Below are 24926 nucleotides of genomic sequence, written 5' to 3' on the forward strand. Positions count from 1 at the left end.
GGTTGAACCTCGTACCGACAGGCGAGTCTCATTCCTCGGAATTTTCCCGCATTTTAAAAATGGAGGCGAGTTATTTTCAAAAACTTTTTCAAAGGTCAGTTTGACTTGTAAAAGTAAAATTTTGCGATGATAACACTTGTCCGCCATTTTCTCCTTGGTTTTGATTTTTAAAATGAGGAAGACGATAAGCTCTTAAATTGTTTTCGTGCCTAGACACCGCATTGACCCCATCATTGTCTTCAGAATTGGATGGAACCGCAAGTACATTAGACCCTTGCTTACTTAGATTCATACGAGTTTCTTTCCCACTTAATTTGATGAGAACATCTTCAAGAGAAGGGGGAATGAAAGATGGCAAAAGGAAAGAGCTTATTTGCTCAAATTCGGGCCTTAGCCCATTCAAAAAATTGAAGAATTGATCTTCTTCTAATTGTTTGTGACGAAGTTCAATCGCCTCTCCACTCCATTTTGGTTCGAGCATAGCAAGCTCATCCCAAACGAAAGAAAGTTCGGCGAAATATTCTCTAATGGTCATTTCGCCTTTAAGAAGAGTTAGAGCATTCTTTTAAAGGTAGTATTTATGGGACAAGTCCCTAGAAGTATACATTTTCTCAAGATACTGTCATGCTTGAGAAACCTTTTTGAATTTGATAATATTTATGTTGATTTTGGTTTCAACGAAAGAAAAAATTCAAGACAATATTTTGAAATTCTTCTTTTCTCATTCATCATGCTTTTTTGAATATTTCTCAAGGGCTTTGGTTCTTTTCTCCTCTTCAAGAATCTTAATTTCACATTTCTCTATCAAGGTGATTTTGGGTTCCGGTTTCGGTTCCGGGATTATGCCTTGCACATAACCCCAAAGACCTTTTCCTTTTATGTAAGCCTCCATGTTTCCGGACCAAACGTGATAGTTGGAGCCATTGAGTTTAAATCCAAGAGAGAAATGAGACTCTTTTTCACCCATTAGAGAGGAAAGATGAAAGAAAAAGACATACCGCAATAAGATTTTTAAGTCTTATTTGTTGTAAGGCCCTCTTAAAATAATGAAGAGAAGCCCCCACTCCAATCTCCAAGAAGCCAAAGGCATGTTTCTCGAGGCACCCAAAAAATGAAGAATCACACGATCTTCAATCTTTAACCAAGCTCTGATACCATGTAAAAATGTCTACGAAGAGACAATACGCATGCAAGCACAAATACCTCACAAGAGATGTGCACAAAGGCACTCAAATAACACTTGAACAAGTACGCACAAAGGCGTAAGAAAAATAATCATGCACAAGGGCACAAAAATGAAATATATTGAAAAAGAGAAAAAAACTTGAGCTCACAAGCTTGCATATAACAAGGGAAAATACCCCTATTTATAAGGAACCAAAGGAGGCCTTGGAGGGGCCTCCAACATAGTCGTTGGAGGGGCCCAATGACTATATTGGGCCTCCCAAGGTTTGACCAAAAAGAAAAAAGAAATAAGGAAAAAGAAAAAGAAAATAAATAAAAATAAATAAAAAATAAAAGTACAACATATTCCTATTGGAATATGTGCAAAGCAAAAAGACAAAAATACCCTTGTCGGGTTTTACAAGAATTACTATATATATATATATAGAGAGAGAGAGAGAGAGAGAAAGAGAGAGAGAGAGATTTGCATATATATGTGGTATATATGTAAATGTATCTCTATATATATAAATATATATTTATACAAATACGAGATTACATTTTAACAATTATAACTCAAATAAAAAATAGAAGAGCAAAAACTCGTTTTTATCAATTTCCCCTAGAAATTAGGATATAACATTGGCATAGCTATAAGCAGACAAGGAGGGAAAAAAGGAAAATGCAATGTGATGAGAGGAAAATCTTGAATGGTAAAAAAGAGAGATCTTTAAGAGTACATGGACAAAACTTATAGGCAGATGAACAGTCTTTGTACAAGTAAAAATAAATGTACATCTACTTTATTGGACAAAAAATTAGGCCCAAATGAAGTCTTTTCTGCGAGAACATATAAGAAACAAGTTGAGAGTGCCAATATATTATTACAAATGTGTGCACATGCACAGCGAGAGAGAGATCAACCTAGAAGTTCTATGATTTTGGATACAGCAGAGTATGTACCCAAGATAGAGCAAGCAATCCCAATTGTGATGATCAACGTGCATAAAGAACCCTGCAAGTTAAGCATTTTCAGATTGATTTACAAATAAAAGGAGGATTTAGTAAGGAGGGGGAATAAGAACTTCAGTTCTTATATATTGGATGTTGGATGTGACTCAATAATGCATATATCCTATGATGTATACTTTGATGTCTAGTTGGGTTATCCATTTATTCTTTCACGGGATAAACATCCAGAGAATTGTTGTGGTTATAGAGGCAGAATACATTTTTTCAGAAAACTGTAAGAAATATTTCCAACTAAACCATTTCTAAAAAGAATTCAGTTTGTAATTCAAGTATGAATTAATTGTAGCTATCATGCTGCTACATATTTGACTATGAACTAAAGCGATTGATTTCAGTAGGCATATAGATATTCAATAAAACTAGATGAGGTGGTTGAAGAAGCAAAAAGGATTTTGGAATATTAAGCCCATTAATATAAGCATGCATCATCATCATCATCATCATCAAAACTCCTCATTCCATCAGAATAATCATGACAAATGAGAAGGAAAAGCTCTAAAGACATGTACTGATGGATTGCTCCATATACTCAGGGAAGTGGTTTCTACTTATTGTGTCCATGGAGAAACATGGACATTATGCAGCCGCATATTATCCCACATAATTAAAGAAAGAAACCTGTGAAGATTCTTACCCTAACATGAATTCATCGCATATAGAACACATGGGACAAAATAAGTCATACTCTTTGGCACTTTTAAGTTCTAATATTAATAATTCTGGAGAGAGAAATTCAGAGGGGACAGAAAAGGAGAATTGGCACTGATTGCCTACAACAAATGGTTGAACCTCAGGTTATGGCAAAAGATCTAAATTTTGCAATTATCTTTGTTTTCTTCCTAGCGCATTTTTGCTCATTTTGTGGTTCCCACAGGACTATTCTATTGTACATGTTGGTACATTTATATCATGTTAATGATCCATACTTTGAACTAAAGAAATTTCGTATGATCACCACTGATCAATGGAAAGCAAGATGTGAATGTTTTGCACCTAGCTGTCTGTCAATTCTGGGATTAAGTGCCCATTACATGAAGTTGAATAATCCTGGTGCGACAAAACTAGCTATTTGTCTAACTTCACAAGGTTACAGTGTACAGAGGAAAAGGGTCTATAGGAACTTTTTGTCCAGGATACAAGAACCTCCATCTTGAAACCAAATAAGAAATTTATCAACCCTGAGTATAATTACCCATATAGTAGTTCTAGTATCTTTTTTTTCTTTTTTGGTAGCATAATTCTAATATATGGACCTATAAAAGATATAGAGAAAGTTAAAAACACAAATTTTTCAATAGAGACTAACTAATGCAGTCAAAATATAAGTCCCTTCTCAACTAGGATCAGATATATCTTGGTAAAATTTTCCAAGACAACCATAAGAAGGAACATATACCTGTACCCAGGTGATCTTTCCCCAAAGGATGCTTAGAAAGCAAGCACATGGAAAAATCAAGGACTGTGAAAACAGATTGCATCCTTAAATTAGTTTCCGTAAAATAATAAAGCTAACTAAATACAACAATGGACATAAAATAACACTGTAACTTACTACGAGCATTGTTAGGAGGGATCCAATCAGAGCCATCACAAGACCTGTGGGATAAATCCAAATGATCATGAATATCTTCCACACAATTATAGACTATTGAACTTTAGTAATCAAATTTTTAGCTCCAAGATAAAAACTCTGGATGCAAAATGAATTAGCTAAATAGAACTGTAGGTAGGTGTTAGATGTGAAACAATTTTCTATACTGCAGTTCAGCAATACAAGTAACATTAATGATTCCAGAAAGAAAGCCATAAATGGTGTATCAATGATCATGACAATAAACTTTAGAATGTGCTAGACGAAAAACATAGCCACTTGATCAATCAAAGACCATGACTAAAGATAGCGTGATCATTATTTGAGAAAGAAAAGATGAAATGCTCATAAAGCACCAAAGCTAAATAGCATCAGGAATTCTTTAAGTATACGCAGATCACTTTTATTGCTTTTCAACTATTTACAGAAACATTTTAGAACCTTATGACATAACTTGGTGCCAGTGAACACTAAGTAAATTAGTTAGCAAATTGTTCAACTCATCTCTAAACTTGGCAACTTCAACTTCTAACCAACATTTGCAAAATGGAGAAAATTATCTCCACAAACAGCTGATTCCATTTTAGATGTGGAACATATCAATCAATTAATTAATCATCTGGAAAGCAGCACCTTAAGATGGAGATAAATACTCTTTTCATATTTCTTTACAAAAAAGGATAAGAGAAAAAGAAAACTTCTTATCTGATACTGTTTCCAGAAATGAGATAAGAACTAGTCTAGAAAAAGTATATAACTCAGATCCTTGCACAGTTATCTCAAACAATTAATGAAATCAAACTTACCGAAAAATGGAACAATGAGAGCCACAACCAAGGTGGAGATGACAAGCACAGTTCTAATGAGGATTGCATACATGTGAGACTTCAGATTGTTTGATGGTATCAACTCTTCCAAACTCAGAGCAACTGGAGACAACGTCAATGCATATGTGTATTCTGGTTAAGGAAAATAAGACAAGGAGACTAGTCCACTCCATTTGAGAGCATGAATTTTGCATGTTCTAATAATGCAACAATCATTGTGCAGAAACATGAGAAAGTCTATGAACATTCAGGGATAATAATGACTTACTTTATACAGTAAGCATATACCAAATTCAGCACACTCTTTCCCGATATACACACATTTTCACATGCACATGCAGACTACAAAGTACTTAGTCCAAGATATACTCTAGAAAGAGAAGTAATGTAGAAATTTCAATGGAAGAGATAGACTAGCTTTTGTAATCTGAGCACTGGTCATTGGAATAATGTGAACTCTATGATTTGTCTTATCTTATGCCTCTTTTGTAAAGTAGTGGGCACACAATAATCTATGAACTGCTAATATACTCAATAAGTTACCAAATATTAGTCTCATGGGGAAACCATCGTTTTACTGTGCAAGATACGAAAAGATGAGAGGGAATAAGTTGGACTTTTGCACTTACAAAAAGAGAAATTCAGTGTGTGCTGTTATAGCTGTAAAAGTATCTTCAACAAGATACTAAAGTCAAAGGAACGATATAAATGTGCAAGCATACACACACCAAGAACACTTGGAACACTTGTGCACCAAAAGCACAAAATACGAAATCACAAAAGTGCAAATGCACTCATAAGTTTTATAAACACTAAAATGGTTGGGCAATAAATCCCAACAACCACTACCAAATACAAGAGAGAGTGCCCATATTTATAGGGCTAAAGGAGACCTTGGAAGGGGCTCCACATAGTCGTTGGAGCCCCTGCAACGGTCACAAATGTGACCGTTGGAGGGGTCCAACGACTAGTGTGTTGGGCCCCTCCCAAGGTAGGTACAAGGCATTTATTAAATGAAAAAGAAAAATAAAAAGGGAAAAAGAAATTACAAAACATATTCGAAAAAGAATATGTGTAAAAATGTCTAAACTACCCCTAAGACTAAAGATAGAATTATATATATATTTTACATATATAATAGGTAGATACATATACATATATTATATATATATGTATATGTATTACCTTATATATGTAAAATATATATATGAAGTTACAAGATTGAATTACATAATTTAACACCCCCCCTCAAACTTAGGGCAGGATGACCGATAGTTTGCCAAGAAGGAAGTTGAACCGCGGAGCACACAAGACTTTGGTAAAGAAGTCTGCCAACTAATATTCGGACGTAACATAAGGAAGATCAATGACTCCTCGGAGAAATGCTTCGCGAACGTAGTGACAGTCCATTTCAATGTGTTTGGTCCGCTCATGGAATGTGTGGTTTTTCGCAATGTAAATTGCGCTCTTGTTGTCGCAACACAGTTTGGTGGGCCCTTCTATTGTGACTCCCATGTCTTCAAGCAGTTGATGAATCCAAACAATCTCCATGGTAGTAGTTGCCATGGCACGATATTCAACTTCTGTTGAGGAGAGTGACACCTTTTGTTGCTTCTTGCATCTCCATGAAATCAGTGAGTCACCTAAGAATACACAAAAACCAGTGGTGGAGTGACGGTTATTTGGGTCACCTCCCCAATCAGAATCAATATAAGCGATTAATTTTAAATCGGAAGAAGATGACAGAAAAACTCCCTTGTTTAGAGTACCCTTTATGTATCTTACGACTCGTAAGATGGCACTCATGTGAACGGATGTAGGCACATGCTGAAACTGACTTGCAGTATGGACTGCATGGGATATATCTGGTCTGGTAATACTCAAATACATCAGAGATCCTACAAGCTGTCTGTAGGGTGTAGGATCCAAAAGTGGAACCCCATCATCAATTTTCATCTTTGCTCCTACTACCGCAGGAGTTTCGCAAAGCTTCTCATCCGTAATACCTGACCTGTCAATGATCTCAGATGCAAGCTTAGTTTGAGATAAGAAATATCCTCTAAGAGAGTATGCTACTTCAATTCCCAAAAAATAAGTTAGAAAACCCAAGTCAGACATTTCAAATTTATCTTTTAAGATAGATTTTATACTCTTAACCCCGTTAGAGTCACTCCCAGTGATGAGCATGTCATCAACATACAGAAGTAAAATAACAATCCCTGTATTGGATTTTCTAACAAATAGAGCAGTGTCAGTAAAACAAGAGGAAAAACCATTCTCAATCATAACAGAGTTAAATCTATCATACCAAGCCTTGGGGGCTTGTTTTAGTCCATAGAGAGCTTTTTGAAGACGAAGTATCTTTCCCTTAGGAGCCTCCATTCCAGGAGTATCCATATAAACTTCTTCACTTAAATCACCATTTAAAAATGCATTTTTAACATCCATTTGATAGATGTTCCATTTGTTGATAGAAGCAACGGTTATCAGGCATCGGACAGTGACCATACGGGCTACAGGAGCAAAAGTTTCTTCATAGTCAATACCATATTCTTGACTATATCCTTTTGCAACCAAGCGAGCTTTATACCTTTCAAGGGATCCATCACTTTTAGTTTTTACTTTAAAAACCCATCTGCATCCTATTGTTTTCTTACCTTTAGAAAGATGTTGAAACTCCCAAGTTTTGGCTCTTCTCAGAGCCTCAAGTTCACTGTCCATTGCATTAATCCATTCAGGGCACTTTCGTGCTTCTTCAAAATTTCTAGGTTCTATATAGGAGTGAATGGCACTAAAGCAGGCTCTATATCTTGGTGAAAAAGAGTCATAGGAGATGAACCTAGAGGGAGGCCTTCTACTTCTTTCGGTTCTACGAGGGATTATTTCATTCTGTGAACCATTGGGACTGGCATTACTATATCTGTCAAGAGCACTCCTAAAGTTGTTTTGATCTCTATGAGTATAGGTGATAGAGTCTCTAGGTAAGTCAATATGTTGATGTGACGAAGAAGGCAAGGAGGAGTTTTCCTCGGTTTCAAAATCATTTGGGTTACTTTGATCTGACTCATTATCACTAGTATCATCGTCTTTATTCAGTAAATCGAATAAAAAGGAGTAATCCATATTTTCATTTTGAGGGTTACTATGTTCGAACCCACTAACATTTTCCAAAAAACTCACATTTCTGGAAACATACAATTTATCACTTTTGATATCATAACAACGAAACCCCTTTTGGGTTTCTGAATAGCCAAGAAAGGCACAAGGAATGACTTTCGGAGAAAGTTTGTCATTCTTATCAGTAAGAACAAAACATTTACACCCAAAGACCCTTAACCTGCTATAATCAGGTTCCTTATCGTACAGTTTTTCAAAGGGAGAAATTTTGTTTAAATTCTTCGATGGGAGTCTGTTTATGAGATAGACAGAAGTAAGGGTTGCCTCAGCCCAGAGATTTTTTGGAATGTTTTGAGAAATGAGTAAAGTCCTGGTTGTTTCAATGATGTGCCTGTGCTTTCGTTCGACTAATCCATTTTGTTGAGGGGTTTTCGGACAAGATTTTGATGAAGAATACCAAAGTTTTCAAGATAACTTTTAAATTCATTTGAAAGGTATTCTCCTCCAGAGTCAGACCTAAAAATTTTTAAACATCCATTGAATTGATTTGAAATCATTGTGTGAAAACTTTTAAAGGTTGAGAAGACTTCATGTTTATGTTTAAGGAAATAAATCCAACAAAACCTAGTGTAGTCATCTACAAATATCACATAATATGAAAATCCTCCTTTAGACATTACCGGAGCCGGTCCCTATACATCGGAATGGACAATTTCAAATGGTTTTGTCGTGAACATGGATCTTTGAGGAAAAGGCAAACATTTCATTTTCCCAAGAATGCATTCATTACACAAAAAGTCACTTTTACAAAGATGTTTAACAAAAGGTAAATAAGAGATTTTAACAATATTGGGATGACCCAATCTCTTATGCCATACATGAATGTCTTTGTTTTGGACGACGTTGCAAAATTGACTCTTAGGAACTTGAAGAAAATCTACGTAGTAGAGGTCTCCTCTTCTAGAGCCTTCCCTAATCAATCTCCCGGATTGGCGATCCTGTATCCAAAATTTATTAGAAGAGAATTTTATATCGCAACCATGGTCCGAGAGTTGGGAGACGGAAAGAAGATTTAAGTTAAGGTTTGGGATAAAACGAATTTTTGGAACAAAGAAGTCTTGTTTTTCAAAATTACCTACTCCTTTAATCTCAAGAGATGTTCCGTCCGCGGTTGAGACAAAAGATGGAAAAGAATTTTTAGAGAAATTTGAAAGAGAGCAAGAGCTAGGGGTCATGTGAAAGGATGCTCTGGAATCTAAAAGCCAAGATGTCTTACCTGGGGAAGTGGATGACATAGCGGCTCCGGAAGTGCCTCCCTTGAGAAGAGGTTGGAATGCTTCTACAATTTGTTGAAGAGAAAGAGACTCATTTGATGAAGAAGGTCATTCTTCAACTTGGGATGCCATAGCCGTTGCAATTAATTTCTTCCATTTAGGACACAACGGTTTGATATGTCCGGGTTCTTTACAATAGTATCAAGTCACTTTGCTATAGTCTCTTTTGCCATATCGATCATTTCCTCCTTGACCTTGATTCTTGAAATGAGGAGGTCTATAGGTTTTCATGTTGTTTCCCGGTCTTGACACGACATTAGCCATTTCACCATCTTCTTGAGTAGAGGAAGCAACAAGAATGCTAGAATTATTTTTGCCAATCCCCATACGGGTTTCTTCACCACTTAGCTTGGTGATAACATCTTCAAGCGAGGGAGATGTGAAAGCGGAGAGAAGAGAGGACCGAACTTGTTCAAATTCGGGTCTAAGGCCATTTAAAAAATTGAAGAACCGGTCTTCCTCAAGTTGTTTGTGCCTTAATTCGATTGCCTCACCACTCCACTTAGGTTCAAGAATTGCGAGTTCGTCCCAAATAGCGGATAATTCGGCAAAGTACTCCCGAATGGTCATGTCATTTTGTTGGAGAGTCAAAGCCCTCTTTTGGAGAAAGTACTTGTGGGATAAATCTCTTGAGGTGTACATTTTCTCAAGATATACCCAAGCTTCGGAAGCCCTTTTAAATTTGATGATGTTGGCATTTATCTTGGTCTCAACGGATGAGAAAATCCAAGATAAGATCTTGAAGTTCTTCATTTCCCAATCATCATGTTTTTTAGAATACTCTTCAAGGGCCTTTTGTCTTTCATCCCCTTCGAGGATCTTGATATCCCCTCCTTCAACAATGGTAATTTTAGGTTCCGGTTCCGGTATGGATCCATGGACGTAACCCCAAAGGCCCTTTCCTTTAATATGAGCTTCCATATTACCAGCCCAAACATGATAGTTTGAGCCATTAAGCTTAAACCCAAGAGAGAAATGGGAGTCTTTTTCACCCATTAGAGAGGAAAGAAGCCAAGGAATAATACGTACCTCAATTACTTTTCGCGTCTTCCTTGATACGAGAGACTCCTAAAATATTGCTCGAAGAAGGTGATCCTCTTTGATTTCAAAAAACTTGAAGGCACGCTTTTCGAGGAATGCTAGAGAGGGCGAATCGCAATTCTCCTTTTTCAACAAGGCTTTGATACCATGTAAAAGTATCTTCAACAAGATACTAAAGTCAAAGGAACGATATAAATGTGCAAGCATACACACACCAAGAACACTTGGAACACTTGTGCACCAAAAGCACAAAATACGAAATCACAAAAGTGCAAATGCACTCATAAGTTTTATAAACACTAAAATGGTTGGGCAATAAATCCCAACAACCACTACCAAATACAAGAGAGAGTGCCCATATTTATAGGGCTAAAGGAGACCTTGGAAGGGGCTCCACATAGTCGTTGGAGCCCCTCCAACGGTCACAAATGTGACCGTTGGAGGGGTCCAACGACTAGTGTGTTGGGCCCCTCCCAAGGTAGGTACAAGGCATTTATTAAATGAAAAAGAAAAATAAAAAGGGTAAAAGAAATTACAAAACATATTCGAAAAAGAATATGTGTAAAAATGTCTAAACTACCCCTAAGACTAAAGATAGAATTATATATATATATTTTACATATATAATAGGTAGATACATATACATATATTATATATATGTATATGTATTACCTTATATATGTAAAATATATATACGAAGTTACAAGATTGAATTACATAATTTAACAATAGCAGCATTGGGAAAGAGAGACACAGAGAGAGGGAAGATAAAGAAGAAGAAGAAAAAGAAGAAATAATGGAACTATGAGATAACACAACAATGATATAGGTATGTATATGCAGGTCTCATCGTTATCAAACAGATTCCACAGGAAATGCTTGGCAAGTCAAAGGAAAATGGCCAAAAATATGGGCAACTATATTATCTAATAAAGAAAGCTAAGAAAGCAATAGGGCTAGATATGACACCCATTATTAACTTTATAGGATATCCTGAACTTTGCTCAGATTGTATAGGAAGAAATGAGCAATTTGTATATTATAATAGAAAGGAGCGACTCAAAGATCACCTGTAGAAATAAATGGGAGAACAGGGGCTAGAAAGGTCAACCTCACACAAATAGAACAAGCTGACAACAATGTCCCCCATGCACTTTGACTTTCTTTTGGTTGCAAAATAGGAACCCCTAATAAAAGTTTTAAAATTTAATTTGAAACTAAGTATAGTGAACCCTTCTTATAACATAAAAAGAGGGTAAAAGACAAAAAAGAAGACCATTTGGTACTTAAATTCCTATGACACTTCACTCATAGTTTTCTAAGGCTTACAAGCAGTAAGTCAATGCCGGGAGCACACCTAATCATGTTCATTGGCAGTCATTCCCACGAAAGATTAGTTATCATCATGTATACCATTTTGACCTTCTGCAAAGAGAAATGTTCCTTCTGGAACTACTCTCTTTGTTGGTACTGTTCTGATTTTGCAAGCACAAACTAGGGTTACTCCGTTTGGTTACTAACAGAAATTGGCAGCAAGCCAATAAAATGACAAATTTTGCATGACCTCAAAAGGCATCATGTGATGTTCCAGATAAGTAAATGTAACAAGGCAGATAACAAAATTTGTAATATGTTACCGGACATGCAAGCATATTTTGTAATGAAACACTAGGCAAAGAACAATGTCACAAAGTGACTATAAGAGATGCACAAGCATACAAGCAAGAAGCCACTAATGGGCAAAATACAATAGGCCACAAAGTGGCAAGAGACAAACACACAATATGAGAGAGAGAACTTAAAAATATAAATGATCTTACTGTAAATGCTCTAAAATAGCAAATCTCAGAGTGTATGATAGTCTAGAGATGTTATATTATTTTGACGGTTTTAATACTAGAGTAATACGTTATTTTGGGGATTGCTATTAAGTCTGATTTTTCTATTATTTGGTTGGTTGTGATCAGATCTGAGTACTTGAGATCATGTATAAGCTTATACAATTGTATGCATGATGTTGTGTGAAATTAAATATGTTGCAGTCTCATAAGCTTCTTTCTCATAGTTTAAAGTGTAAAGAGTCTTACACACAATCAAGTCTACAAACAACTTGACAAAACATACATTCACCCAATATGGTAAACCAAAATAGCATACAAAAGGCTCCACAGCACAAACATAAGAATAGTGCATAAATGCACTTGAATCTGAATATGTAAGAGGTAAAACCCTCTACCTTTGTATTGAAATTACAATGGGCAGCATGCCCTTATTTATAGAGAGGTTACATGAGAGGAGCTATTAAAATAGCTGTTGGGATAGCTGTTGGGCTACTCCCAACAGCTCTAATTAGAGCCGTCGGGAGTAGCCCAACAGCTCTATTCAAACAGTCAACATTTTGACTGTTTGACAGAACCTGACAAAAAGGTTGTTGGCTGTTTTGACAGCCCAACAGCTCTAGTCAATTATGACTGTTTGACAAAAAAATAAGAAAGAAATAAAATTACAAAAATAAATAAATAAAAAAGTATTACAAGAATATAAGTATATACTTTAAATATATAGTTATATACATATATATATATACATACTCTTGTATTACGAAAAGTATGTATATATATAAATATATATATATATATATATATTCAAGCATATACATATATATGTTATTTTCTAACAGTCTCCCTCAAACTTATGGTGAAATCACCGAAAGTTTGTCAAGTAAAAAGTTGAATCTTGGTGAGCATAGTACCTTGGTGAAGAAGTCAGCAAGTTGATATTCTGATGTCACATAGGGAAGATCAATAGTCTTCTTCAAATATTCTTCACGAACAAAATGGCAATCCATCTCTATATGCTTAGTTCTTTCATGAAACGTATGATTTCGAGCAATGTATATCGAACTCTTATTGTCACAACACAATCTTGTAGGATTCTGAAGGTGAATCCTCATATCTGAAATCAGTTGTTTGAGCCACACGACTTCCATAGTAGTAGTTGTCATTGCTCTATATTCAACTTCTGTAGATGATAATGACACATTTTGTTGTTTCTTGCACCTCCATGAAATCAAAGATTCACCTAGAAATATACAAAAACCAGTTGTTGAGCGCCTGTTATTTGGATCTCCTCCCCAATCAGCATCAGAATATGCAATAAGATCCAAGGAGAAAGAAGAGTGTGATCATCGCAAAATTTTTCCTCTCATAATGTTCTCTCTCTTCCTTCTCTTTTCCTTTCCAACCTCTTATTTTCCTCCTTTTTGAAGGGAGAAAAGATAAAAGAACGGAAAGAAAGAGAGAAGAGAAAAGAAAGAAGAGAAGAGAAGAGAAGAGGAACTCTTTTGCGGGTCTCACTTGACCTTAATTTTAAAAATATTTGAAATAACTCGCCTCCGTTTTTGAAATATTTGCGGGAAAACTGGGAGACGGGATCCGCTCGTCGGTACGAGGTTCGACCGTTCCTGGCGCCTTTACCAGGGGTAATCGAACCAAGGGTCGAATTAATGCCTTTTGCTTTGCTAAGAAATTATCTAAGTATTTATCCTAAGTCTAAAATGCACAATGAATCATGCTTGTGCAAATGCAAAGATGTATGCTCTTTTTGAAAATGTTTTGAAGAAATCCCAAGTGAATCCGATAAAGTAAAGAAATGTTTTCTAACTTAGAACTTAAGATTAAAGTTCTAAGTTTTTAGAATAATCAGGAGCTTGGGAAAATAAATCTGGAATTTGGAAATTGATCTTGAAGTCTTGAAATAAAAAGAGAATGAAGGAAATTTTCAAAGTCATAAATGGACTTTGAATTTGGATGAATATTTGGAATGGAATTGAATTCCACTTTTGAAGTTCTGATTTTAGAAGGAAATGTGGGAAATCTAAAGGAATTGAGGAATGAGATTTGTAACAGTTGGAATTTCAAGATGAAATCTGAATCCAAGTTCTGGATTCTGAATAGAGTTTTCAGTTGATTTTTGGATTTAGGATCTGAAATGGGAACTTGATCTGAAATCTGGAATGAAATGGAATTGGTTTTAAGAATTGGAATTTAAAGTGAAATTTGGATTTGGAATTTTGAATGGAATCGGATTCAAGATTTGGAATCCAAGATGATATTTGGATCCGAAATCTGAGATCCAAGATAGGGTTGGACTCTGGATCCCAAGATGGAATTGGATCTGAAGTCTAAGATCCAATGTAGGATTGGGTTCTGGATCCTAGAATGGATTTGGATCTAAAGTCTGAGATCCAATGTAGAATTGGTTTCTGGATCCTAAGAATTGGAATTTGGATCTGAATCTGAGATCCAATGGTAGAATGAGGATCTGGATCCTAAAAGAAATTTGGACCTATGATTGGAGATCCAAAGTGGAATAAGGATTTGGATCCTAAATGGAATTTGGATCCATGATGGGAGATCCAAGGTAGAATAAGGATTTTGATGGAATTTGGATCTGTGATGGGAGATCCAAAATGGGATAAGGATTTGGATCCTAAATGGAATTTGGATCTGTGATGGGAGATCCAAAATGGGATAAGGATTTGGATCCTAAGAATTTGGAATTTGGATCTGAATCTGAGATCCAAAGCAGAGTTGGATTCTGGATCCTAAGAATTGGAATTTGGATCTGAATCTGAGATCCAAAGCAGAGTTGGATTCTGGATCCTAAGAATTGGATATTGGATCTGAATCTGAGATCCAATGGAATGAGGATCTGTATCCTAAATGGAATTTGGATCTGTAACTGGAGATCCAAATGGAATAAGGATTTGGATCCTAAATGGAATTTGGATCTGTAATTGGAGATCCAAAGTGGAATGGAGTTTTATACTTGGAAATCTGGATCCAAGTTGAGACTAGGATTTGATTTTGGATTTGGTTTATGAAAAATCCAAATAGGACCTTTAAAAAATGGATCTGGGTTTTAGAAACCCAAATTTAAATTTGGAAAACCTTGATTTGAAGATAAGGGGATGAACTTGATTTTGAAATCAGATGATAGCTTCAAAGTTAAATTGAACTTTGATTTTGAATTTTGATTTGAGTTGGAAGTTTGAATATAAAAGTGATTTTGGAATTTAAAAGTCAAATTGGTCTTTGAAATTGAATTTTTGAATCTTGAAATGAAATAAAATTGGATTTGAATAAGATCTGATATGAGAAATGGAGAAGAAGAATCATTTGGAATTTTGAGAAGTAAATTTTGAAAATATGATGCAATTCAATCCTATATGATGAATGAATTTAAATAAGTTTGAAATTGGGTTTAAAAATCATATTTCATTCTTCAAATGAATTTAAACAAGACTAATGATATAATACACTCCTGACTATGGTCATTGAATGTATTATATGATAGTCATATCTAAATTCAATTGAAGGATAAAATACCCTTTTGGTGCTTTTATAGAATTTAAAATGAAATTAACCCTCAATATACCCTGACTATAGCCATTGGTATATATTTTGAGTTAATCCTAAGTTAAATTCTGATAAAAGAAAGAAAATATTTTAAGAAAATATGATGAATTTTAAAAGTGGATCCAGTGTTATTTTGTAAGAGATAAAAAAATGCTAAGTTTTGTCCACACCCTGACTATGGCCATTGATGTGGATCATCAACTTAGTATCAATTACCTCTTACGAAACGGTGCGCGTGCCATTCGCGTTTCACCATTGTGAGAATAAAGGAAGAAATGCATGAATACAAGTAGTTCAATGCCTTTTACATTGCTCATTCATTCTATCTAGGACTGGAAATGTAGAGCCTCACTTAGCATCTAGTTATTACATTAATTGCAATTATAAGGCTTCTAATCTCAGAAGGAGGATAACCTCACATATTTCCAAGGAAGAAAAGAAAAGTTAATGCCAAGCAGGATATGAACATGGAAAAGAAGTCATTTCAAAAGATTGTACTGTGATGATATCAAAAAGCAAAAATATATGTGCAACGATTATACTAATAAGCAAATCTACACAGAGATATATATTTGATACATTATATTGAGGGAAACAAACATGTCAATGTACTAAGCTACAAGTTATCAAGACTAATCATTAAGGTATTGCACATTGGTAAAAGATAAGATACACATGACAGTGCTGTGGTAAGAGAGATGATGGTGGATATTTGTAAGGGTGAATGATGCTTACTGTGCAATGAAGTGAAGTGCATAAGGTGATGAGTGTGTGACAATAATATGCATAAGATAACGAGTTGAATGTGATACTGTTGATGGAGGTAAAATGAGTGTATGTACATGGCAACAGGTAAAGGTTGTGCGTGAGTATCACAGTGTATTGAGTGTTTTAGGTGTGAATGGTGGATGTTATGAGAATTGTTGCTGCTGGACCCTTTTGAAGTGGTTGAAGCTGGAGTAAATGGTCTCTAGAATAGGGTTCTGGTAGATTTACCTTTGTAGAATGGTCAGGAGACTGAGACTTAATGCTACATACCTGTTGAAGTGTCCACAGATTTTATTAATGAACCTGCAACATAGAATTTGCTTTCAGATTAGACTGAAACCCAAGAGAACTCATATTCTGGTCATTTCCTATAGATCCAAAAGGGCTTCCAAACCCATAGATATCAGTGCCATCAATTTTATAACCATCACTCTGTTGTCACAGGTGATTAGGCTGCCGTTGGTGGAGTTCTCTGAGAATTCACATGAGCAAGAGAATTTAAATAACTCTCAGAGGGTGCAGTCCCATTAATTTCATACTATTCTCTACTGCTGCCAACCTATCATTCAAAATTCTACCTGAGAAACCGTAAGCTGATGCTTTGGGGTGCTTACTAGACCTCATCTCCATATTCATATCAATTTGTCTACTAGCATTACACACTATACAACTATTTTGACCATCTATATATTATCTAAATTGCTGTGGATATGTGGGGTGCACAGTGATGAAGGTGAACATAGGAATGGTGAGTGTTGGTAGTGAAAACTGGAGTGAGTGTGGTTGAGGGCATGGATGAATGTATATAAAAACTAAACATATATATATATATACTGTGGAGGGTGCTGTACAAGAGAAATTGAAGTAACGTGCTGTGTAAGTGAAAATGGTGGCAAAGGCCTATAGTATGAGGTGCAGAGAAAACATACAAGTGATTAATAGTGTTGTGGTAAGGTGGGTGGATAGCACACGAAGTATGATGGATGTGCTACAGAGTGAATGCAAGGGGATTACATACAGAAAAAAAAAACTAATCTTGGAGGAACAAGACTTTTTCAATTCTCGTAAAAATGCATAAAACAGAGGTGTATACAGATGGTTGTTCATACCTACAACGCCAGAAGACTGTAAAATTTGAAATACCTTTCATTGGAGAGGCTATCAGGTAGCAGGAAAGTTCGTGATAACAGCGCAGCAACTACTAGTTGAAACAACCACCACTTGGTTTGAGAGATCGACTTTCTTCAGTCCACAGGGAAGATCAAAAGGAAGAAAATAAATGGTGAGAAGGAGCGACGGCGATCATGAAGGAGAAGAGTGGAGGCGCAGGAGATCGTTTAAGAAGAAGAGGATGGAGGGGTGGAACGCGGTCCCTGTAGGGTTTGCCTCTACCAATTCTTAAAGAAGAGGAAGAAGCCTCTCGAAGGGGGGTTTGTTAGAGATGAGAGGTGAATGGAGGATCCGGGCGATGGTTTCACGATTGAGGGTGCGCCATGGTGAAGAGAGAATGGAGAGGGGGTCGACAGTTTTCCCTTTTCCTTATGAAGAAAAAAAAAAACCCTAAAGAGTTTTTTGCAAAAGACCCCCTCTCTTTGATTTTTAAATTTTTACAAAAGGGGGTTCCCGAGGTTTTTAGCAAAATTAATTTTCAAAAAGACCCAAAATCATTTGCCTTTTCTCGTAGTTTTTCCATTTTTTTTGGTTTTTGTGTTATTTTTCAATTTTTTTTTTGTATTTTTGGAATAAGATCCTAAATCTTGTGAGAAAACAAAGATTGAAGCTAATTTTTTTGTATTTTTGCAAAAATATTTACAAAAGGGAATTTTTCTAAGAATTTAAAAGCTATTTTGAGAAAAATTCTTCAGAAATGGTTTTTGGATCCGGATTTTGAGGAAATATGGATTTAAAGTACTGGATTCGGATCCGGAGTTGATTTTGAATATAGCCTTATGGGATTTAATTCAGAAAATCTGAAGAATGACTGAAATTTAGCTTTGAAATCGCTTTGATTTTCTCAGAAAATGAGGTCAGGGGCAAAAGGGTCATTTTTACAAAACTTTGAAAAATTTGGGGTGTTCACAAAGAGGACAGAAAGACTCCCTTATTTATAGTGCCTCTGATGTATTTAATAATTCTCATGACTGCACTCATATGAGCTGATGTTGGAGCATGTTGAAATTGACTGACTATATGTACAGCATGGGCTATGTCTGGTCTTGTAATACTTAAATACATAAGAGATCCTACTAGTTGTCTGAAGGGAGTCGGATTGTCCAAAGGAACTCCATCATCGGCTCGCATTTTCATTCCGACAATCTCTGGAGTATCAACAACTTTATCATCTGAAAGTCCTGACCTGTCAATAATATCTGAAGAAAAACTTTGTTTGTGACAATATGTATCATCGGTTAGAGTATGAAACTTCTATACCAAGAAAGTATGTTAGAAACCCAAGATCTGTCATTTCAAAAGAATTTTTCAAAAACTGTTTTACTTTCTTGATTCCCTCCTTGTCACTACCTGTAATTAACATATCATCAACATATAAAAGTAAAATTATAATACCAGCAGAAGAGTTCTTGATAAACAAAGCTGTATCAGTATAGCATGGTTTAAAACCATACCTTGTAATAACATTGTTAAAAGTATCAAACCAAGCTTTAGGTGCTTGTTTGAGGCCATATAATGCCTTTTTTAATTTAAGCACTTTACCTGAAGGAATTATTAATCCAGGTGGAATATCCATATATACTTCCTCATTGAGATTCTCATTTAAAAATGCATTTTTAACATCCATTTGAAATATATTCCAATTTTTAATAGCTGAAATAGCTACAAGCATTCGAACAGTGGTCATCCTGGCAACAGGAGCAAAAGTTTTTTCGTAATCTACTCCGTATTCTTGAGAATATCCTTTGGCAACTAGCCTGGCTTTATGCCTTTCCAAGGATCCATCACTTTTGGTTTTTACTTTAAAAACCCATCTACAACCTATTGTCTTCTTTCCTATAGGTAAATCCAGAATTTCACAAGTATTAGCATCTTTAAGAGCTTCTAATTCTATGTGCATAGTTTTTATCCATTCAGGTAAATTTTTTGCTTCATTGTAACATGAGGGTTCAAAATATGAGTGGATAGCTATAAGACATGCTCTATGTTTAGGAGAGAATGAATCATAAGACACAAATTTATTTGGGATTCTTGAGGTTCGTTCTGATCTACGAATAGTGGTTTGTTCTGAAGGAATTTCTGATGCTTCATGATTACTTTGATTTACACCTTCATTGAATGCATTTTGATTTCTAGTGTATACTATTGGTTCAACTGTTGTTCTATTTTCAATAAGAGGTTCTACATAAATATTTTCATCATTAGACAATAGTTTGAACAAGAAAGAACAATCAAAGTTTATGTCTTCCGACATGTTTTCTTCAAATCCACTTTCATTTTCAACAAAATTAACATTCCTTGAAATGAGAAGTTTATCATTTTTGGTATCATAACATTTAAGTCCTTTTTGTGTTTCTGAATAACCAACGAACGCACAGGAAATAGCTTTAGAAGATAGTTTATCTCCTTTATCATTCAAAACATAACATTTGCAACCAAAGATTCTCAATCTTTGATAGTCAGGTTGATATTTGAATAACTTTTCAAAAGGAATTTCATTAGATAAAGTTTTGGAAGGCATCCTATTTATAAGATATACTGAGGTTAATGCAGCTTCAGCCCAAAGATTTTTTGAAACATTTTTAGCAATAAGAATAGTTCTTGTAGTTTCCATAATATGTCTGTGTTTCCTTTCTGAAATTTCATTTTGTTGCGGGGTTCTAGAACATGATCTTTGATGTAAAATTCCTTCATTTTCTAAAAATTGTTTAAACTCATTTGACAAGTATTCTCCTCTAGAGTCAGTTCTGAGAATTTTGAGTTTACTTTCAAATTGATTTTTAATCATGTTATGAAATATTTTGAAGGTTGCAAATACATCTGATTTATACTTAAGAAAGTAAATCCAACAATATTTAGTGAAGTCATCAATAAACACAACATAGTAGGAGAATCCGCCTTTAGAGGCTACAGGAGCAGGACCCCATACATCCGAATTAACTAATTCAAAAGGCATTAAGGAGTAAAAAGTTCTTTGACCATAAGGCAAGACTGTCATTTTACCAAGTTGCATTCAAAATTATCTTTACAAACATTCTTGGTAATAGGTATAAAATTTAATTTTTTTATATTTGGATGCCCAAGTCTATGATGCCAAGTCCGTATGTCTTTTGTTTGGGCAGTGTTGCAAAATGATTCCTTTGGAATACAAAGGAAATCCATATAATAGAGATCTCCTTGCCTAGAACCTTCCCCAATCAATTTCTTGGACTGGCGATCCTGCACCCAACATTTACTTGATAAGAAAATGACATCATATCCATGATCCGAGATTTGAGAAACAGAAAGTAGATTAAGATGAAGTTTTGGTATAAGTCTTATTTTCGGAATATAAAAGTTGTTATGTTTTGACAAATCATTTTTAAAAATTTCAACACCCTTTATTTCCAAGGCAGTACCATCGGCAGTGGAAACAAATGATGCATTTGAATTAGGTTGACATTTGGATAGTATAAATCTATGTGGGGTCATATGAAAAGAAGCTCCTTAATCAAGAAGCCAAGAGCACATACCAGGAGTAGAAGAGGTTGCAATGGCCGCTCCTGAGGTAGATCCTTTAAGCAGTGGTTGCAATGCCTCCGTCAGTTGAGATAATGATTTGGTGAGGTCTTTGAGATTCAAAGTATCTTCATCTTGTTTTGATGATGCAGCCGCAACACGCTTTTCTTGAGACCTATATTTGTATTTAGGACATTGAGGCCTAATATGATCGGGCTCATTACAATTATGGCAAATGATTTTTGATTCTTATTAAAATGAGGAGGTTTATATGGCTTGATATAGTGTCCTGGTTTTGATGCGGCAAGTGCACAATACTCTTCTTGACCATTGCTAGAAGTAGCAAGCACACTAACATTTTTACTCATGTTTAGCCTGTTAAAATGTACCTAATATATATATATATATATATATTGTATATTACATCAATACCTGATAGGGGTATTTTTGTAATTTCACATAGTTGTTTTAGAAAACAACTATTTTTCTTTTTTTGAATAAATGTAATTTTTATTTTTATTTTTTTAATTCTTTTTTAATTCTTTTTTTATTCTTTTTGAGGACCTAAAGGGGCTCCAACCATAGAGTCGTTGGAGCCCCCAACGGTCACAAATATGACCGTTGGGGGCTCCCAACGACTCTATGGGAGCCCCCTTTTGGCTCTCCTTTTGAGGCCCTTTGGCCCTCCTTTTTCCTCCTCTTCCTCTTGTATAAATAGGGGTGAAGCCCTTGTGTATTTTCATCCTTGAGAGCTTTTCTCTCTTCTCAATAAGAGGCTTTGTATATTGTTGCCTTCTTAAAGGCTTGTGCTTGTATTGTCCCTTTGTGGACTTGTGATATTGTCTCTTTTATTCATTGTTGTAAGTACTTGTATGCACTCTATATTTCCGCAATATCTCATTACATGGTATCAGAGCCACTCGATTCTTGAAGGAAAGGTGTGGTTCGTGTATCTCATATTTAGTGAACATCTTCTCACTTCTTGGCAACATCATGGAGACAAAGATTGACCTATCTTTCAAGCTCAATGAAAAGAATTATATGATGTGGGCATCGGCAATGGAGAATAATCTCAAAGGAAAGAAGCTTTGGGGTTTTGTCATGGGGACCATTCCGAAACCTAAGCTTATGCTCACGAAGATGGAAGAAGGTCAAGAAAAGGCTCTTGAGAGAGATGCTCGCCTCAAGGCCATTGAAAGTCATCAAAAGGAAGTGGAAGATTGGGAAAGCAATCACGCAAAAATCCTTGCGTGGTTTATGAACAATGTGGAGCTTAAGGTATGTGCTAATATAGCTAAATTTCGTAGAGCCAATGAGGCTTGGTCCTTTATGAGGGGTATGTATACCCAAAAGGATCTTGCAAGAGCATACTTCTTGTAAGAAAAGATTAGAACCACCAAGAAAGGTGATTCTAGCATTCAAGACTACTATAGTGCCCTAAACCCACTATGGGATGAATTGGCTCTCTTGGAGCCAAAATGGGTTTCTATGGAAGATATTGATTTAAGGCAAAAACAAATGGAACAAGAGCGATTGTTTCAATTTCTTTTTGGGCTACGTCCCGAATTTGAGCAAGTGAGATCCTCACTTCTCCATAGATCTATTTTTCCTTCTATTGAGGATGCTATTGCCGAAATCACTCAAGAGGAGACAAGGCTTGGCATGAGTAAGCATGTTGATGAAGTTCTTGCCGTATCAAAACCGGGTAACAATGTTAGAACCTATAAGCCTCCTCATTTTGGGAAACAAGGGAACTACAATGAAGGAAGAAAAATGATTATTTGTCATTATTGCAATGAGCCGGGTCACATTAGACCCGCTTGTCCAAAGCTTATTGGAACCTTCAAGCCTAAAGTGGCCTCTCTTGAAGACACCACCACCAAGGAAGATGAAGGCAAGAACAATGACATTAAAGAAACTCTTGGACAAATATCTATGGCTCTCCAACAAATGCTAAAAGTTTCTTCCTCCACATCGAGTGCGGCTATTGCTTCAACATCATCACCCGGTACGTATTCTTGGATCCTTGATTCCGGAGCTTCCTTTCATATGACCCCTCATGAAAATGCACTTAGTGATGTTTGCACCAATTCAAAGGACGCTTGTGTCTCTACGGCCGATGGAACTTTTTTGAAAATTTCAAGTATTGGCTCTTTTAAAGATTCACAAAATTTTTGTGTTCCAAAAGTAAGAGTTGTTCTCAAACTAAATTTAAACCTTTTTTCGGTTTCTCAAATTGCCGACCATGGATGTGAAATATCTTTCTCATCTAATGGTTGCTTTGTGCAGGATCTCCGATCCGGGAAGCGGATTGGGCAATGCCATAGAAAGGGAGACCTCTATTATATGGACCATCTTGATCTCCCTACAAACTTTTTTTGTTCTTATGTCCAAGAAAAAAACATGGAAACTTGGCATAAAATACTTGGTCATCCAAGTTATTCCAAAATGTATCTCTTTCCTTTTGGAAACAAATTTTGTAAGGAAAAAGAAATTAATTGCAAAGATTGTATTTTTGGAAAAATGAAGTCTATTCCATTTCCAACTAGAACTTTTCTCTCATCAAGGCCTTTTGAATTGGTGCATTCGGATGTTTGGGGGCCTTCTCCGGTTATGTCTAAAGGAGGCTATTCATATTATGTTACGTTTATTGATGACTTTACTCGGTATGTTTGGATTTATTTCCTTAGTCATAAGTCGGAAGTATTTACTTTCTTTAAAGATTTTCATAAAAAGGTTCAAAATCAATTTCAAAGTAACATATCTATTTTAAGATCCGATTCCGGTGGCGAATATTTATCTCACGAATTCCAAAACTATTTAACCCAAAATGGCATTTGCCACCAAAAGTCATATCCTAGGACTCCTCAACAAAATGACCTAGCGGAAACGAAACATAGGCACATTATAGAAACCGCTAGAACATTACTTGTGTCTAGGAATATTCCAAAGAAGTTTTGGGCCGAAGCCGTTCTAACCTCAACCTATCTAATCAATAGAATGCCCTCTTCTAAGTTAAAAAATGCTTCTCCCTATGAAAAACTCTTTAAGTTTTCACCCGATTTTAATCGCCTTCGTATTTTTTGTTGCAAATGTTTTGTCCTACTACATAAAAGGGATAAGTTATCTCCAAAAGCAATTGAATGTGTATTTTTCGGATATGGTGAAAATAAAAAAGGGTATAGATGTTATGATTTTAAGAATGATAAACTATATGTTTCAAAAGATGTAACATTTCTAGAAGAAGAAAACGGTTTTGATAAAATAAAAGAAACAAATGAAATTGATTATATATTCTTATATGATCTTATTGATGACACACAAGAAGTTTTTCTTGAAAACATAGACGATACTCATGAGGTATCCCCTCTTGACATAACACTCTCAAATGATAGTGATTCAAATATAAATGTTCATGATAGTGATACCAATATAAATGTTTACTCAAGAAGAAATCAAGAAAAACCTATTAGTGTCCTCGAAAAATACTCTCAAATTTCTGAATCCACTGAGGAACCACAAGTTAGGCACTCTTCTAGAATATCAATACCCCCAAATAGGTTTGTATCCTATGATTCCTTAACTCCCAACTATCGGGCATGTTTGATAACCCTACATTCTTATTTTGAACCGGCCCACTATAATCAAGCTAAATCTATACCTCATTGGGTTGAAGCGATGCAAGCTGAACTAAATGCTTTAAAAAAAGGCCAATACTTGAGAAATAGTTAATCTACCCTCACACAAAAAACCTATTGGTTGTCGCTGGGTCTTCAAAGTTAAAACTAAATGCGATGGTTCTTTAGAACGATATAAAGCTAGATTAGTTGCTAAGGGATACTCCAAAGAATATGGCATTGATTACGAAGAAACATTCGCTCCCGTAGCTCGAATGACTAGTGTCAGAACCTTAATAGTTGTCGCATCAACCAAAAAATGGCCTATTTATCAACTTGACGTAAAA

The 24926-nt window shown here is 35.5% G+C and overlaps 1 protein-coding gene across 1 annotated transcript in view; it reads right to left on the minus strand.

Moving 5' to 3' along the window:
• Positions 1 to 1947: 1947 nt before the first annotated feature.
• Positions 1948 to 24926, minus strand: part of LOC149819009 (amino acid transporter AVT1C-like) — a 110198-nt gene continuing 87219 nt past the window's right edge. The window contains exons 11-14 of the mRNA XM_089984574.1: positions 4594 to 4739; positions 3749 to 3792; positions 3593 to 3655; positions 1948 to 2179 (exon numbers count right to left, since the gene is read on the minus strand). Of these exons, the coding sequence (XP_089840700.1) occupies positions 2084 to 2179; positions 3593 to 3655; positions 3749 to 3792; positions 4594 to 4739 (349 nt within the window). The 3' untranslated portion in view covers positions 1948 to 2083. The remainder of the gene's footprint in view (positions 2180 to 3592; positions 3656 to 3748; positions 3793 to 4593; positions 4740 to 24926) is intronic.

This window comes from Nuphar pumila, chromosome 13, assembly GCF_984573655.1.
Source record: "Nuphar pumila chromosome 13, dmNupPumi1.hap1.1, whole genome shotgun sequence".
Classification (NCBI taxonomy): Eukaryota; Viridiplantae; Streptophyta; class Magnoliopsida; order Nymphaeales; family Nymphaeaceae; genus Nuphar; species Nuphar pumila.